Source organism: Mesoplodon mirus, assembly GCF_964341445.2.
Source record: "Mesoplodon mirus genome assembly, chromosome: 4".
Lineage (NCBI taxonomy): Eukaryota > Metazoa > Chordata > Mammalia > Artiodactyla > Ziphiidae > Mesoplodon > Mesoplodon mirus.
In genome coordinates, this window is record NC_138979.1 from 20,237,949 (window position 1) to 20,257,682 (window position 19,734).

Sequence of the window (19,734 nt, forward strand, 5' to 3'; positions counted from 1 at the left end):
CAGCATGCTTTGAAGTATATAACACGGGGAACTGATTGACTTAGTCTCGGCAGTAAGAGAAGGCTGCCTGGAGCAGCCAAGACCTGAGAAAGGAATGAGCTACGTGAGGGATGGATGAGGAGAGGGAACGTAGAAAGCATTTCTGATACAGGCAACAGAACCAGAGACAGGAAAGGTCATGCATCAAACTGCTGAAAAAACCTGTTTCTTGGTTTCCCTGGACATTGTTTTCTAGACTAAGCTGCAGCAGGGAGGCCACGTTACTTCTTTATCCTCAGCACTGAGCACAATGCCTCACAGACAGAAGGTGATAAAATTATGTAACCTGGTATTTACAATGCCCTTTCTCATCTAGCCCCTTTTCAACTTCTTCAGTCGTCATTCTAGCCACTCTTCTTGGAAAATCCTGATCTGTAATGATTTCTTGAATACCCTTTGTTCTCTGCTTCCAAGCCTCTGCTTTCTACTCTATCTGGGATATCCTGTATTTTTCCACTGAAAAATCTCCAGTCTTGAACTCTTAGCGTAAGCATTATCTTCTCTGAACAACCATCTTTATTTCCCTTACGTATATATAGGTGCTCTTTAATAGACTTTCGACTTAATGTCTTCATACATACAAAGAATTCAGCACATTACATTAGGCATATTGGGTCAGTGTTGGTTTGCGCCTGTACCCCTATGAAACTGTAAAAATATGGGCCCTTTAAAAGAGGACTAGATCTTTTCATTTTGAACATCTACAACATCAAGTGTAGTGTCTGATACACAGTAAGGGCTTGAAAATATTTGATGAATTAATATTGGTCATATGCAAATTTAAAATTTTATTTAAAAAATAAGTAATGCACTCACAAGACTCAGAACACTGAAGTATAAAACATTGTGCTGAAAAGTATCTTTCCTATCCTTGTCTCCCCATCTACCCAATTCCTACTCCTCCCAGTAGGAAACCACTGTCTTGATTCTTGAATCCTTCCAAAGTTTCTTTTGCATGTGCAAGAACATGCAAACATTCTTATATTTACTGCTTTTTTACACAAGGGCAACTTCTTATACCTATTGTACTGAACTTTACTGTTTTCACTTAACAGTATATCTTGGAAATCTTTTCATGTCTATACATAAAGATTTCTCTTGTTCTTTTTAAAGCTGCAGTGTTTCTTTTTATGAATGTACTGTATTTAACCACTTTGGACTTCCAGTCTTTGCCATTACAAACAACCCTGTATTTGTATAATACCTTTCCTTTCTTCTTCCTCCTCTTCATTATGTTAGCTAGTGGTTTATTCATTTTAGTTCTTCACACACACACACACACACACACACACACACAACCCAGCCTCTAGATTATCTATGTATTTATTCTACTGTTTTATTGTTTTCTTACTCATTATTTTTGAATTTTATCTTTATTTTCTTCTTTTTTGGTTTCTTTAATTCATTTTGTTCCTTTTTTGGCATTTATATTATATATTGCTGTCCTCTGACCCTGGTTTTAGCTGTATCTCTTAGTTCTGACATGTGGTGATTTCTATTTTTATGTTTTCTGGAAATTCTCCAATTTCAGTTTGTTTTTACATTGTTACCTAAGGAGATATTTGAGAGAGTTGAAACTTCCAGGTAGTGGGACTTTTTTGTTTTGTTTTCTGGCTTGGTTAATAATTCATATTTTTATTGCACTGTGATTAGAGAATACTGTGTTACTTGTGCTTTATGGAATTTTTTGAAATTTTCTTGTGGCCTATTATATAGTCAGTTCTCATGAACATTCCACAAACATTTTTGGAAAAAGGGGCACCTCTCTCTTTGTGTGGCATCTCCCTCCCCTCCCCCCAAAGGACATGGATCCTAGTGAATGTCTTTATTCTTCTCTATGGCCAGGATTCCCTCCTTTATCCATTTAGCCCCTCCACCCTGAGCCGACTATAAAAACCAGAATGAATCATTTAATAGTTACTTGAGTGCCTATGACTGTGAGGACCCGAAGGTTTTATATGTGTGTGTATGTGGTAGAGAATTTAAGCTATCTTATCTAGTTTGTATAGTTTGGTTTAGGAAGCACTAAACTCAATAACTCTTAAGGTTTTTACAGTTCTTTTCTTTAAAAAAAGCAAAAAACAAAAAAAACAAGCTTTATTGGAATATAATTCACATAACCATACAGTTCACCCATTTGAAGTATACAGTTCAGTGTTTTAAGTATATTCAACTATCACAACAATAAAATTTTAAAACATTTTTGTCCCCCTAAAAGAAACCTTATATCTATTAGCAGGCAGTTCCATTCCCTCCCTGCCCACTCTCTCCCCTATCCTAAGAAACCACTAATCTACTTTCAGTCTCTATGGATTTACCTATTCTGGGTATTTCCTATAAATGAAATCATAAAATATGTGGCCTTTTGTGCCTGACTTCTTTCGCTTAGTAGGTTTTCAAGATTGATCCATATCATAGCATGTATTAAAATTTCCTTCTTTTTTAAGGCTGAATAATATTTTATTGTATAGATATATACCACATTTTGTTTACCCATTTGTCAGTTGATGGACATTTGAGTTGTTTCCACTTTTTAGCTATTATGAATATGCCATTGTGACTCTTTGTGTACAAGTTTTTGTGTGGTCTATGTTTTCAGTTCTCTTGGGTATATACCTATGAGTGGAATTGCTGTGTTTTAGGGTAACTATGTTTAACATTTTTAGTAACCACTAAACTGTTTTTCACAGTGGCTGCATTTTACATTCCCAACAGCAATGTATGAAGGTTCCAGTTTCTCCATATCCTTAGCAACACTTGTTATGGTCCCCGTTTTGATTATAACCATCTTAGTGTGTAGTGGAATCTTACCTCATTGTGGTTTTGATTTGCATTTCTCTAATGGCTAATTATTTTGAGCATTTTTTCATGTGATCATTGGCCATTTGTATGTCTTCTTTGGAAAATGTTCTGTTCAAATCCTTTACCTCCTTTTAAGTTGTATTATTTGTCTTTTTATTATTGTTGTATGAGTTCTTTATATATACTTTGTACACGTCTCTTATCAGATATAATTTGCAGATGGTTTCTTTCATTCTGTGAGTTGTCTTTCACTTTCTTGGTATCATTTGCAGCACAAAAGTTCTAAAAATTGATTTATTCCATCTTTACAGTTCTTAAATGTCTGATGTGAAGCACTGTTTTAACTTTCGGTTGTGTTCTTCCTTCATTAAATAAATAGTGGTTAAAAAAAGATCATAAAAGGCTGGCATTATATCTCTTAGCCTGTTAATTTGAAGGAATCCACAGAAATGAAATCTACTAGAAACCTCCTTAATTATGTATTTATATATCATCCTACAGTTAATTTGTAGTATAATTGTCCACACATATAATTGAAATTTCATATAAAGTTCTTACATCTTTTAAAAAAAATTTTATTGAAGTATAGTTGATTTACAATGTTAATTTCTACTGTACAGCAAAGTGACTCAGTTATACATGTATATATTCTTTTTCATGTTTTCCATTCTGGTTTATCACAGGATATTGATATTTCCCTGTGCTGTACAGTAGGGCCTTGTTGTTTATCCATCCCATATATACTAGTTTGCATCTGCTAATCCCAAGTTCCTAACCCTTCCCTCCCCCACCTGACCTCACCTTTGGCAACCACAGGTCTGTTCTCTACATCTGTGAGCCTGTTTGTGTTTTGTTTCATAGATGTATTCATTTGTGTTGTATTTTAGATTCCACATATGATATCATATGGTATTTGTCTTTCTCTGTCTGACTTACTTCGCTTAGTATGATAATCTCTAGGTCTATCCATGTTGCTACAAATGGCCGAGTAGTATTCCACTGTATATATGTACCACATCTTCTTTATCCATTCATCTGTCCATGGACATTTAGGTTGTTTCCATGTCTTGGCTATTGTACAAGCTGCTGTGAACATAGGGATGCATGTATCTTTTCAAATTATAGCTTTGTCTGGGTGTATGCCCAGCAGTGGGATTGCTGGATCATATGACATAAAGTGCTTACATCTTAAGTATATGTGTATATCCACACCTAGATCAAGATAGAGAACATTCCTAGCCGCTCCAGAGGTTCCCTCACCTAAGCAACCTTTCAGGTGTAAAGTCAGCCAGAATCAGGGAACGTACCTAAGCATCTCTTAGTTCCTTGTTTTGAATATAGACGGACCTGGTATTGGTTTTAGTGACTTTGAAGCCATATGGATTTTGCCGTGTTTTAGCAGATGGATGTATGTTCAGAATCTCTTTACATTAATATAAACAGAATATTCTTCAGAGGTGAAGTGCTTCACTTAAGTCTTGGACAGCTTTTCCTGATCCAGCTTTTAGGAGCATTTGCTGGAGTTTTTGTGAGAGACTTTATAATTGGACCTCCCCTTGCTAAAAAATGAGAAACTGAGTTTTGGGAAATCTGTTAGCATGTTGCACCACTTGATGGCACTGTTGAATTGGGAACGTGAATGTTGTGGAAAAAGTCATCGGAGCATTTGGTTGTCAATTTCAGAGTAAATGATCCCAATCTTTTGTTTATTATATTTTCTCTTTTTTGAATCATCATCTGCTTTGGTGTTTCCTATGAAGAAAAACCTTTGTATTCTTTAATTGAACAGTAACAGTGTTCTTTCACATTAATTTTTTTCTAGACATTTTTGAGCACAGATATAATTAATAGCTTTCAACAGTTAAATTCTTTAGATTTTAAAGAGACAGAAAAAAGCTGGACTTTTTTTTTTGAAAGCTGATTGATTATGAAATAAAAGCCTTTAAGATTCCTTTTTTTCCCCCCTGAGGAACAAAAAAAAAGTATGTTATCCTGCTTTCCTGTTCTTACTTGTAGTTAGTAACTGGATGTTTACTTACTTGATGATCATTAACTGCTTGTAGGATACTTAAATGTGTGATTTAGGAGACCTTGAAAGTATAAGCAAGGTTTTATTATTATTTAAGAAAAAAACATTCTTTTTAAATGGTTCACTCATTAATTGTTTGTAAAAATAATTATCACTCTCAGAAGATTATAAAATTCAGTTTTCAAAGGAAGGGTCTAAGTTTATTTTCTAGTTCACTTTTAGAAAAGTCAAATAAAATAAAATATATATCTAGCTTAAAATTTAACACAGAAATTTGCTTTTTATGTTGATTAAAGTGTTTTATAACTTTCATGTGATTGATGTAGCATTTAGCACTCCATTCCCTTTGGGCTTGCATTTGTAGGAAGGTGGAAAAGACAGAAAAACATACTTAAATAGGGCTAACATTGAAAAAATATATAATTTCTTATATTATTTGCATCATAGGGGATCTTATTTTGTGAAGTAAGGAATGAACATTCACAGAACTTGGAAGATTTAAGTGGGGCAGGATGACATTTAGTATCAACTATCCATTTAATTGTAAAAAGTATAGTGGAAAAAGGAATTTTAGGAATTTCTTAGTTTGAGAAGGATTTGGTGAGTTTATTAGTAGAGGATTCTGAGAAGACGGAATATCTGGCTTTACTTCCATATGACCAATTCTGAAAGAAACAAAAACTAGGATTACTAACTACTTAGAAAGGCTTAATTTAAAGAGTTAAGATCTTCTAGAGGATCCTTAAACTAATTTTTAAATTCCTGTTGAAGCTGAAAGTGCTGACCTGTGTTCTTAGTTTACTGATGTTACTCTGGATGGATAGCACAGGCTGCTTTACTTTAAAATGGGTGGCTCTATCCACCTTTCTTTTGGGGCTGGGAAAAAGCTTTGAAGTATCAATAGGTTGAGCCAATTGGAAGAATAAAAAAAATGAAGCGAAGTATAGGTGACTTGCCCAGGAAAAGAAGAAAAAAGGAAATGACATAGTTTGGTTAAAATTTTTTGCTTCTACGTGTTATAATCTCAAATTTTATTGAAAAATACATTGAAAAAGACAATCAAGATTAATATTAATTTTGTAAACTCAGGAGCTAATTCTTAAAAAAAAAATCCAGGTAGAGAACCATTTAGAAAATACAAAGAAAACATTAAAAAGTTTAAGAATAAGCCAGATGATATACTAGAAGTTTAAAAAAACCACTTGAAGGGCTTCCCTGGTGGCGCAGTGGTTGAGAGTCCTCCTGCCGATGCAGGGGACACGGGTTCGTGCCCCGGACCGGGAGGATCCCACATGTCACGGAGCGGCTGGGTCCCTGAGCCATGGCCTCTGAGCCTGCGCGTCCGGAGCCTGTGCTCTGGAACGGGAGAGGCCACAGCGGTGAAAGGCCCGCGTACTGAAAAAAAAAAAAAAAAACCACTTGAAAACCTCAGTGAAACAAGTAATTTTTTTTGGAAAAAAATACACATTTTCAAACTTGATTCAATCAAGACAAAATTAAATAGACCAGTGATTATGGAAGAAAATGTAAAAAGTCATCAGAGTAATTTCTTTGCTGTATCATTTTTTCCAGAGCATAACTTCCCATTTCATAATATGAAGAAATAGGCAAAATCTTAACAAAAAAAAGAGCGAAGATGTTAAAAGTGTGGACCAGTCTCACTTTTTAATGTCGACATAAAAATTCTAAGTAAACCACTAACAAATTGTATTTAATAGTATATTAAAAACAAACATCCAGCATGATCAAAGAGGATTGATTTTAGGAATGAAAAGCTACTTTAAACAGGAAACTTATTAATATATGTAACAGCAGTAGGGAAAATAAACTATATGATTATCCCATTGACTGCATAAAAGATATTTGATAGAGCTTCCCTGGTGGCGCAGTGGTTAAGAATCTGCCTGCCAATGCAAGGGACACGGATTCGAGCCCTGGTCCTGGAAGATCCCACATGCTGAGCAGCAGCTAAGCCCGTGTGCCACAACTACTGAGCCTGCGCTCTAGAGCCTGCCAGCCACAACTACTGAGCCCACGTGCCACAACTACTGAAACCTGTGTGCCTAGAGCCAGTGCACCACAACAAAGAGGAGCCCCCGCTCACTGCGCCCCCCACGCGCAGAAACAAAGACCCAACTTGGCCAAAAATAAATAAATAAATAAATAAATAAATAAAGATATTTGATAAACTAGTGCTTGTTTGATAAAATATAAAACTTGATCAAATTTAATAATCTTATAAAAATTGGATGATACTTCATTATGAAGAATATTTTAGAATAAAAGCTGACAGTAAGAAATATCTATCAAGCACCTGTGAACAAGTAAGTAAATTATATATGTTAGAAGGTGATAAACTCTATTTAAAAAATAATAGTGCAGGGTAAGGGGCTGGGGGGGTGGGATTGATTTGCAGTTTCAATGGTGTATTCAGAATGGGTCTCATGGAGGGGGTGTCATTGGAACTAAGACTTGACCTTTGTGAGGGAGTAAGTGGCGGAGATATCTGGGGAAAGCGGACTCCAGCTACTGAGAAGAGCCAGTGCTGAGGCCCTGAGGATTACTGGGGGTCCGGTGAGACTGGACAGAATAGTAGGAGATGAGGTCAGGACAATTCATGAGGTCACAGAAGTGCTGTTTGAGAGAATTAGAACCTGAGCCTCCTGACTCCCAGTGCATTACTCCTTGTTATCCCATGACCTCAACTCTTGAGTCTTACTTTTCTGACCTGTAGTTGTGGCAGTTGGGAGGGGTAGAACCTGGGGCATAGGTTTAAAGTCCTATATTTGTAATTGATCATGAACTGAGAAAAAAAGTATTTGTTGCTAAAGTGGATATGAAAAAGCTAATGTTCCAACTAAAATATAATAATATATTAAAATATAATATTCTAACTAAAGTTTGAAAATTTAGAAAGTAAATTTGGTATTAGCATGAATCCATCTATTATGCATAAAAATTACGTGTGCAGTTGCCCTAGGCTTTTTTTTTTCCCCCCACACTAGCAGACGTTAAGAAAATTATTACATATTTGTGAGAGTGTCTTACAGGATACCTCTTTTTTGTAACATCAACAAGGAGTAATGTGACCCACATGTGTGCATTTTCTGTGTGACAGGAACTTAACCTTCAATTGATAAAACTTTTAAAATAATTTAAAGAAACATTTAAAATAAAGCTTAACATTAAATGTTTTGATTCAGCTCTTTACATAACGGACTGTACTTCTCATTTCTTTAAAGAAGGGTATAATGCATTTAAAAATTTTTGAGGTACTTTTACAGAGCCACCATATTCTTTTTGTGTGTGTGTGAGGTACACAGGCCTCTCACTGTTGTGGCCTCTCCCGTTGCGGAGCACAGGCTCCGGACTCGCAGGCTCAGCGGCCATGGCTCACGGGCCCAACCGCTCTGCGGCATGTGGGACCTTCCCTGACCGGGGCACGAACCTGTGTCCCCTGCATCGGCAGGCGGACTCCCAACCACTGTGCCACCAGGGAAGCCCAGAGCCACCATATTCTTGACTTCTCTCAACCTCTGTAGTCTTACTTCTGAAATGGTGATTATAATGTCTACCTGATGGGGTGGTTATCAGTATCAACAAGATAAATAATGGAGATTGGATGCCTAGGACAGGGCCTGGCACCTTGGTAAGAAAAATACGTGATAAGTTTTAAAGGAAATTATAATGGTCAAAGAGGAATACAAAGTTTTTGAGGCTCTTAGGCATGAATTTGAGCACTTTCCTCTCCTTGACTCCACCTTTCAAATTTCTGTCCATTCTTCCTTCCTTCACTATGTCCCTTCTGAGTTTTCCAGGTCTAATTCTCAGCCTTTTATGGTATGCAGAGTTTTCTCTGATGATCACACCATCTTCATGTTCAGTAGTATAGTGATATATTCAGGGGTATGTAAGACTTGTAAAAGTATTTGTCTGTTCTAAATGGCTGTGGGTTGTCGTAGTTTTTGAGCTCTTTGAATTTTTCTAGTTTTTTGCTTCTTCCTCCCTGTCAGCTCCCTTTACTTGCTGCTGTCAGTGCAGCTGCTTTTATTAGTTCCTCACAGCTTCTCATCTTCAGAGTCTGGTCTGCTGAGTGTTGAATCATTGGATAATCGAGTTTTATAAAATAATGTCTGTGGCAGGAATGGAAACTAAATTTTTAGCTTGTATGTTGATTCTGATTAGTAGTGGCTGCCTGGAGTGCTGGAATTTGGAGTTGCATCCAAATTTGATGCGAACGTGCTCTGATGATGAAAGGGGACAGCAGCATGAGGAAATGCAGATTTGCGTTTATTGTCCTGAGTAAGATTCGAGAAGCCCTGTGTGAGAATCTGAGTGGGTTCTATAATGGGTAGGATAAGGTAGTGTGTGGGTTTTGTGATTATTATTTTTTTTTGACTTCTTAGATACCCTTTTGGTTATTGGTTACCCTTTTACTTTACATTGAAGTTTTGAAATAACTTATCCATGGATAAATGAAGGAAATGATTTAAAAGGGTTGTTTTATACTGTTTAAGTTATCTTTGTTTATTTACTCAGTAATTATGTGATTAAAACTTTTAAGCCATGTTTTCTTTGCTTGGTATTTCATATTTTATTAAAATTGAGTACTCGATGAAAATTGCAGATGTGCAGTAACATGTACTAAATGGAAAATACCAGATTATTAATAAACTTTCACAAGGCAAATTGAATTTCCAAATACTTCATTATGATGGCAGTACATAGGCATGTCTGTATGATTATTATATTAGTTTTTATAATCATTTAATGTGTGAATATATCTGAGAAAGTTTAAATTTTAAAATGAGTTTTTTCTGGTATGCCTTTCCTTTTACACATATCACATGTAACTTTTGCAGGTTGGATTTGCTACCATTTTATGCAAGATTGGTTGCTACATTGCATCCCTGCATGTCTGATGTAGCAGAGGATCTTTGTTCCATGCTGAGGGGGGATTTCAGATTTCATGTATGTATTTAAGCATTTATTTTGTTATATATATCTCTATATATATACACACTTACGAGTGAGGATTCTTTAGTTTAAAAATATGATTATTTTATTGGTAAGCACATTTTGAAACTTGATAGTGGTATAACAGTTCAGAATGTATGGACTTCTAAATATTTAAAATGTAAATCTACTCAACAAAGCTTGAAATTGATAAATGCTATTCCAATTTGGAGAGGAGCTGTTGCTGCTACCTTGTTTTCCCATTGTAGGTTCTGCACTTCTTGCTTTTGTAAAGTAAAAACATTCTCCAAGGTCAAGAGAGCCAGTAGGCCTCATTGGTGTTCCCCGAAGAAACATAGGATTGGCCATGACAAGTCAGGGCACACAGTGCCTGTAGGATGCCTGCTTAGGTGTTGGGGGTCCAACGTTTGGGGCACACGAAGTTGCGTAAATGCTCTGATCTCACTGAATGCTGTCATAGACCATGTTTTTATTGATTCTTGCCTTAAGAATCCTTAGCTTGAAGAAAGATTCTTAATAGAATGCCTATGAGTGGTTCTCCCAAACCCATGTTACCCCACCATCTTGTGGATACAGGCTTGAAAGGAGTAAAAGGATACCTTAGCGGTGACTGAAAGTGAACATTGGTAGAATTTGAAAAGACATGAAATGCAAGTGTTCATGTATGCCCATGGAAAAATTGTGTTTGTAAAATTTAGCTTTATATAGCAAGTTGCTTGGAATGCAAATAAATGTTTGCTCTGCTCAATATGCATTTCATTGCACTAGCTATACATAAATCGGTAGTATGGCTGAGCACCAGAACAGACATAATTCCTGAGGTTAGGAATCTCATGATGTAATTGGGAAGATAAGGCATAAATACTCATAAAAGCAAGAGTGAAATAAAAATTTAAACCCTAAATAAATTTGATATTATAAGGAAGTACATGCTTAATTGCCAAATGAATTGTTGGAGAGTCAGTGCCTTGAGTCCAGAGGAAGCAAAAGTCTGTGTGAGGGGTGGAGTGGTCTCTAAAGGCTTCTTGCCATGGGTGTTAATTTGTTAGTATGAGATTTGTGGGTAAGATTTTTCTGGGCCAGCTTTTTTGCTGAAGTGTGTTTCAGACTTTCATAGATAATATTAATCAAGGACAGGTTTCTATGTCTAGAGAAGTTTGGAAACACTGAGATCCAGAAAGTTAAACTGTTTTGCTTTTGTTTTATGGTAAGAATTCTCAAAGCTTTAATAGGGTAATGAACACTGTGAGCCTTCTGGAAGGGGCTGAATATACAGTCACTCACAAGACAAGCTGCTAGCTCGGGGGCAGATGCGTCTGAAGTCATATTGTTGGTATTTTAATCCCATCATACAGATACAGACAAGACACTGTTTTACTAGCAGGCAGTATGACTGCATTGTATGAGTTACATGCGTACACCCCTCCACCAAAGCCACAGTCAAGCAAAACATGAGTTGCTGGACCAAGCATAATTAGTGCTTTTGGTGAGAAACCTAAAATTAAGAAAATTCTGTTCATGTGTACTTCCCATCCCATCTTTGAAAATTGGGGTGAGAGTTGAGGGAATTGGCATTTTTGTTATTGTTGTAAGGTTTCATTACAACTAGAAGAGTATCAGGATTCCAGAGTATATTTGGGAACTGCTGTTCTCAGGGGAGAGAAGAGAGGGCACTTGATGTCATCGATCACCTCTGCTTCCTCCAGGGTCTAGCCTTTCCCACCCTCAAATCTGCAGACTTTGCCATTGACTTTTTATCAGGCAATAAATGTGCTCAACACTCTCCCATCCTTAAAATAAAAACAGGAAAACTTTCCTCAACTGCACCTCTCCCCTCATCCTCTTTCATTTCCTTCTTGTTTGATGTTGTAGAGTATACGTGTCTCTTGCACTTCTGACGTTTACCCTTTGTTTTACCATCATAGCGCCCTGGCAGAAACCACCAGTGTCCTCCTAATCGCCTCATCCTAGTTGATGTCCCTGCAGATTCTAAATTGCTGGACTCTCCTGCCTTTTAGGAAACTCATTCTGACTCTACCACATACTAGCATTGTAACTTTGGCCAAGTTACTTAAGTGCTCCATACCTCGATTTCCTTGCTTGTTAAGTGGGATAATTTGTATTTTAATAAATTTATTTATTTATTTATTTTTGGCTGCGTTGGGTCTTCGTAGCTGCACATGGGCTTTCCCTAGTTGTGGCAAGCGGGGGCTACTCTTCATTGCGGTGCGCGGGCTTCTCATTGCGGTGGCTTCTCTTGTTGCGGAGCATGGGCTCTAGGCGCGAGGGCTTTAGTAGTTGTGGCACGTGGGCTCAGTAGTTGTGGCTTGCGGGCTCTAGAGTGCAGGCTCAGTAGTTGTGGCACACGGGCTTAGTTGCTCTGTGGCATGTGGGATTTTCCCGGACCAGGGCTCGAACCCGTGTCCCCTGCTTTGGCAGGTGGATTCTTCTTCTTGACTGCGCCACCAGGGAAGCCCCAATTTGTATGTTCTTACTGATTAAATGAGATAATTCATATAAAGCTCATCACACAGATGCCATTATAATAATAATTACCTATTCTCTACCACCACTCTCTCCTGCTTCTCACTTATGACTACTCTCCTCAATATCCTTTCCTCTGTTTTCCAGCTGAGTTTATGTGTTGGTGTTGCTTCCCCAGACTTTCTTCCTTCACCCTCCTTTATGATGGAACACAGTTTACCTGGGGTTCAGGTGGCATCTATTTCCCAGCAGTCTCACGTATATATCTCTTGCCAGAACCTCTCTCCTGGTGCTTAATAAGTTCTCATGTACTTTTAGCTAAATACATCCATAAAACTCATTTTCTTCTCAAAAATGTCTTTATCCTTCACTTTCTTATACCGGCTTCTATATTCTCCCTATAAATTTGCAATATATTTTATCTAGTCACTGAGGGAAATACATCTACTTTCGCCCTTCTGACATTCGGGAGCCAAATTTGTCAAATTCTATTGATATATCTGCTAAAACACCTCCTCAAGGCTAGCGTCTCTCCTTCATTCCCAGTGCCACTGTCTTTCACTCTCTGTAGCTTGAATTAGGAGAATAGCTGTTTCACCAGGTTTCCCATCTCTGGCTTCTATCCAGCTCCAACATATTGTCACAATTGATCCTATTTGTCCCATGCTTAAGAACCTCACCTGAGAAATAACGCTGGTTAGCAAAACAGTATGAAATCTCACCTGGTAGTCAAAAGAGATTCTAGTTAAAGCAATTTGACTGGGGCTTCCCTGGTGGCGCAGCGGTTGAGAGTCCGCCTGCCGATGCGGGGGACGTGGGTTCGTGCTCTGGTCCGGGAGGATCCCGCATGCCGCGGGGCAGCTGGGCCCGTGGGCCATGGCCGCTGGGCCTGCGTGTCCGGAGCCTGTGCTCCACGGTGGGGGAGGCCACAGCAGTGAGAGGCCCGAAAAAATTTAAAAAAAAGCAATTTGACTAACAGGTTAGTGAAGGTAATAACAATGAGAAACCATCACATATACTTGAGATTGGAATTTGGAGAAGGAATTTGGCAGTATGTTTCAAGATCCTTAGAGGCATTCATACAGTGGACAACTCTGGGAATCTGTCCCAAGTAAACAATCCTAAGTACCCCCAAAAGCTTTATTCACATCATGAATTGTAATAGGGAAAAAAAGGAAAATAATCTAGAAGTGCAACAATGGATTAAGAAAATGGTCATATAATCACAATGCTGAAATGATATAGAACCATTAGAAAGTCTTACTTACCAAAAAGTTTTCAAATCATAAAGTGCTTTTTTTTTAACATCTTTATTGGATATAATTGCTTTACAATGGTATGTTAGTTTCTACTGTATAACAAAGAGAATCAGCTACACATACACATATATCCCCATATCTCCTCCCTCTTGCGTCTCCCCCCCATCCTTCCTATCCTACCCTTGTAGGTGGTCAGAAAGCACTGAGCTGATCTCCCTGTGCTATGCAGCTGCTTCCCACTAGGTATCTGTTTTACATTTGGCAGTGTATATATATCCATGCCACTCTCTCACTTCGTCCCAGCTTACCCTTCCCCCTCCCCGTGTCCTCAAGTCCATTCTCTACGAAAGTGCTGTTTTTAAGGGGAAAAAAAGCAAGCTCTAAAATCTTACACATAATAAATTTATAGTTATGTTAAAATTCTTGGCAAGTAAAGACTAGAAAAAATTGTATATCAGTATGCTACCAGTGGCTGTCTTTGGATAGTGGGGTTATGGGAAATTTTTTTCCTTTCTAGTTTTCTGTGTCCTCCACATTTTTAGCAAGGCCTACTTTAATAATGGAGAAGACAACTTTTATTTAAATGTAGCCATATCACCCTCACTGATGGACATTTTTGAAATCAGTGGTCTTCTAACTTTTTTTTTTTTTTTTTTGCGGTACACGGGCCTGTCGCTGTGTGGCCTCTCCTGTTGCGGAGCACAGGCTCCGGATGTGCAGGCTCAGCGGCCATGGCTCACGGGCCTAGCCGCTCCGTGGCATGTGGGATCTTCCCAGACCGGGGCACAAACTCGTGTCCCCTGCATTGGCAGGCGGACTCTCAACCACTGCGCCACCAGGGAAGCCCTTCTAACTTTTTTTTTTTTTTTTTTTTTTTTTTGTGGTACGTGGGCCTCTCGCTCTTGTGGCCTCTCCCATTGTGGAGCACAGGCTCCGGACGCGCAGGCTCAGCGACCATGGCTCATGGGCCCAGCCGCTCCGCCGCATGTGGAATCCTCCCAGACCGGGGCACGAACCCGTGTCCCCTGCATCGGCAGGCGGACTCTCAACCACTGCGCCACCAGGGAAGCCCGCCCCCCTTCTAACTTTTTTGATCAAGCCTCTCTGTTGGTAAAATAAGTTGACCACATACCCCAGTATAGGCATATTTATTTATAAATTATATGCATTTGTAATTCTACCAGATATTTTATGTATATCATAAAACATACAAAAATAACTTTAAAAGTATGAGATAAAAAACAAAAACATAAATAGATGTTTCAACATTTCTTTTTCCCCACACCCCAGTAGATCAAGAGTCTTGCCCTCCCTACTTTGGAGATCAGTGGTCCCTAGAATAAAGTAAATAAGTTTCTTTGAAGGCAAATTTACTTGTTTATAAACCCAGTGCCTACTTAGTGTTTAGAGTATAGTGGATTTTCCAAAAAATTAGTTGAATGATTGAATGTTTATGTAAAACAAAATGAGCAAATTATGGAGGACAGAAAATATAATATTTGGGTGACATTATAGAGGGGCCGGTTTGGGACAAAGGGTTCTTCCTCCAGGGGGATAATGAATGAGAGGCCTTGGAAATTCTTACTTTTGTATCTTGACATATCTGAAGAGTTTTTATTAATGTATATGAATTTAGTTATTTGAGTAATCTCAATTCCAGCTGTTATTAATAAATGAGTTGTAAGCAGTATTTTTGCTAAATTTGATTATGTAAGTAAAATCTGAGACATTATTGAACTAAAAATATATAGAAAATTTTACATTGTTAATTCATCTGTATTTACTTTTGCAGAAATGTTTGACATACCATTTGATCATAAAGAGTCAACAAATGAGATTGGAAAATATTAAATGAGGAGTCAGAATAAGTTAGTCTGTTTTTATGCCACAGTCTTTTGAAAAGCCTTCAGTTTTTTCATCTGAAAATGAGGGAGTGAGATAATTGATTTCTAATACTTCATTTAAAAATTCTATAATCTTGTCATGTTAGTTAGATTGTACCTCCTTAACCTCAATAATATTTAGGAATAATTGTGAATGATACACTATGTTATATGTTTTTGTAAATTGTGATGCTCTGTAATACTTAAATTGTATGAACTCCACAGCACAGTTGTTAAGAGCTTGCGCATCCAGAATCACCCAGGGAGACTTTTAAAAACATGTATATGTATTTCCCAGCCCTACTCCCTCTGAAGATTCAGCTTCAGTATATCACTTTTGAAATGCGTCTTTATCCTTTTTCTATTTCTACATTTCTTTAACTGTAAAAGAAACACATGCTCAGTGTGGGTGATTTAGAAAATATATAAAGAAGAAAGAAAGGAGGGGGAACCTCATAATTTCATCACTTAAAGGAAACCTTGTTAATATTTTAGTATATTTTCTTTACTTTTTTTCTTCTGTAGTTTTTTATGGATGCTTTTATATTTTATGTACAATTTCCCACTTTTATTTCTCACTCAGAAGTATTTTACAGCATCATTTAAAACACTTCTCAAGCATCATTTTAAAGTTTGTATACTCTTTTGTCCTAGACATTAATTGCTTAGTATCAAGTGAAGTATAGTTATCATCGTTACTGCCCCATCAACATCATCCTTATTTTTATCCTTATTTTACCAAGTGAGCCAGTAGGTTCAGGGAGTTTTATATGAATTGTCCAAGATTATATACCCCTACCCCCACCCCAAATGGCATGAAATGACCACAGGACCTCAGGTGTTGTGACTAGATCTTTTACTCTTTCACGTCACTGCAATATGTATATAAACATTAAGCATTTTCATTAATTTATTCACTCAGTGAATATTGATTTTGTGTCAGTGTATTAGCGATACAGTGTACAAATGTGGATAGTATTAATAATGGCTAATACTTAGTGAACTCTTCGTGGTCCCAGTCACTATTGATTGTGCTTTGTATGTATCAGTTCACTTAATTAAGACTCACAACCGTATGATATAAGTTACTTTCATTAGTTCCATTTTACAGATGAGGAAATTGAGGCACAGAGTTTAAGTAACAGTAAGTGATAAAGCTGGGAATTAAACCTAGCAGATCTGGTCCAGAGTCTACCCTCTTAATCTAGAGTGTAGATTAAACTTGCCTCGGAGTTCACAAAATAAGATAAATTAATAAGAGGAGCTTTTTTTTAATATATAAATTTATTTATTTATTTTTGGCTGCCTTGGATCTTTGTTGCTGCACGCGGGCTTTCTCTGGTTGCAGAGAGCAGGGTCTACTCTTCATTGTGGTGTGCGGGCTTCTCATTGCGGTGGCTTCTCTTGTTGTGGAGCACGGGCTCTAGGCATGCGGGCTTCAGTAGTTGTGCCTCGCAAGCTCTAGAGTACAGGCTCAGTAGTTGTGGCACACGGGCTTAGCTGCTATGCGGCATGTGGGATCTTCACTGACCAGGGCTCGAACCCGTGTCCCCTGCATTGGCAGGCGGATTCTTAACCACTGCGCCACCAGGGAAGTCCCAAGAGGAGCTTTCAGTATGCAGTACTTATCAAACACCTATTTGTGAAAACACCTTTATGAAGGCTAAATTGCAAGGCTAGAATAAATAGTCAAATTTATTCAATATTAGTTTGTTTAATAGACTAATTAAACTAGAATCTAGTTCTAGTTTTTTCTGTTTGTCTCTAATCTCAAAGCTATTTTGTATGCTTGAATGACATGATTAAAGTTCTGTAAGTTGAGTTTTTGTGATTTTATTTTTAGTTGCAGTTTTATTGATGCCTTAGATTAAATATAGTTATAGTGAGTTTCTAATTTCCTCTGATTTTTTTAAGTGAGTAAACATGGTTTTGTTCAAAAATTAGCACTGAAGATCTAAAAAGTGAACACCTACCTCTTTTTGCTACAGAAAGTAGGTCCTTAAAAAGGAAGATGATAAATTCCATTAAGTGTCAGCTGTCTATGTAGAAGTTTAATACTTACGTAAAAGATTGTTACTAATTGTCCAGATGCGGGTGAGGTTTGGACTTGTTTTGAATCCCAGCACATGATAGAGCAATGGAATTCTCAAGTATGAGTTTAGAGTCTGGAGTTTTGGTACTGATCCTTGGTCAGGTCATTTGACAGCTTTGTGTTCTGCTGTTGTTTTAACTATTAAATCAGAATTATACAGCTTTTGCTCCTTATAGTGTTGTTATGTGGAACAAATAAGATAGGATAGTACTCTGAAAAAATAAGGAACACTAAACTAGTTCAAAGCACTACCATATTACTGTTGTTGTTCATAGAAAAGGCTTCTAGACTACAGGTTTGGTTTTCTGGTGAAATTGTAATTCTGAGGTTAAATCCAATTACATTTATCGTGATGTGTCTGTTCACATGGTACTGTTGTAATAGGATTTTGTTATGTTCAGTATTGCTTGAAATATGTGCCTAAGTAGAGGGCTTATATTTGCAAAGGATTTGAACTTTGATATACGACTGTGACTGTTGATAAAAAATAGTGATTGTATTGGAAATTTCATTGTACTAATGAATTTACAATAAAAATGTATATAGTTCATAATTATACTAACTGAGCCTTAATATTTTTGCTTAAGTGAGCTCTTGGTGTTTATTATTTTTAAAGCAGCATTTCCTAAAGTGTATTCCTTATAATATTAATTTAACAAACTAGTCGTTGTTACCATTTCAAAATAAATTGCCAAATAAATTTGAGAAACATTGAATTAAGTTAAACAGGTTTCTTTATTTGAGAGCCTCTTAAGGCTGATGAAATGCATTGTTTCCTCAAATTATTTGACCATGAAACAGTTTTGCAAAGCATGTCCTGGCACTGGTGTTCTACAGAGCTTATTTTGCTTTAACTTAAGATAATTTGAATATAGCAAGAAATTATACCCAAATTTATTTAAAATATCTAGAGTGAATTCAGTCTTATTAAAATAACAATTCTTATCACAGATTTCAAAATGTTAATTATTTAAGCAGTGTCTCTTCTCTAAATTTGTAGGTACGAAAAAAGGACCAGATCAATATTGAAACAAAGAACAAAACTGTTCGTTTTATTGGAGAACTCACTAAGTTTAAGATGTTCACAAAAAATGATACACTGCATTGTTTGAAGGTTAGTGGTGAATCATTTGAAATATTTTTTAATAGACACATCTAAAGTTTTAATGCTTCAGTTTGTAAGTGCTGGGAAATGATGTAATTAAGAAATATTTGATTAATCTACAGGAAGACAAAAGAGGAGTAAAAAGGAACAATAAACAGATGAGCAAAATAGAACAAATAATAAGATGGTAGATACAAATACCTATAACAGTAATTACATGAAATTTAGAAGGACAAAATACATTAAGTAAAAGCCTTAAGAATATGACATGATTAAAACAACAACATTATATGCTGACTACAAGGAAGATACCCTTAAATACTAACACCAGGAAGCCTAAAATAAAAAGATGGGGGAAATATACCGTGGAAGCACTAAAAAATAATGAATAAGTAAAAGCACCTGGTTTTATTATTATCAGACAAAGTAGGCTTTAAGGCACGAAGCATTATTAGAAATAAAGAAGCATAGTTCATAATGATGATGAGGTCCTTTTAATAGGAAAGTGTGTTACCTTCCTGAATCAGTATGCATCCAGTACTGTATTTTTAGAATACATAAAGCAAAAAATCGACAAGGAAAGAGAAATAAATCCACAATTACAGTGAGAGACTTGAAAACACCTTTTAGTAGCTGAAAGCATAGGCAGACAACATTAGTAAGTATATTCAGGATTGAACAACCTTAATCTAATTGACACTATACCCAACAGGATCAGAATTTATAATCTCTTCAAATGCACATGGATGATTTACCAAAATCAGCCAAAAAGAAAGTATCAGCAAGTTCAAAAAAATTGAAATTATTCAGGTTATGTTTTTTTGTCCGCAATAGATTTAAGGTAGAAATTCATTAGTAACTAACTAGTTATGTGTGGTAAAGCTGATGCAGCATAGATGAAATAATTCTTCTGCATTTGGAATTGGTCATTACTTAACAATAACACATTTTTTATCAAGTTGATTTCTTTGAGATATCACTAGGTATGTCACACAAAATGGGTCTCATGGGTTCAAATACATTTGGAAAACCCTGAGTTAACAAGTTTCTTTACTGCATGATTT

The 19,734-nt window shown here is 36.8% G+C and overlaps 1 protein-coding gene across 2 annotated transcripts in view; it reads left to right on the forward strand.

Annotated features, from left to right (window-relative positions):
* The window catches only part of UPF2 (UPF2 regulator of nonsense mediated mRNA decay), a gene marked incomplete at its 3' end in the record, with an annotated part of 98,385 nt that overhangs the window by 36,818 nt on the left and 41,833 nt on the right, over nucleotides 1–19,734 (forward strand). For both annotated transcript variants that reach the window (XM_082619792.1, XM_082619793.1), the window contains exons 9-10: nucleotides 9,733–9,841; nucleotides 18,566–18,679. In XM_082619792.1, coding sequence (XP_082475918.1) covers nucleotides 9,733–9,841; nucleotides 18,566–18,679 — 223 coding nt within the window. The remainder of the gene's footprint in view (nucleotides 1–9,732; nucleotides 9,842–18,565; nucleotides 18,680–19,734) is intronic.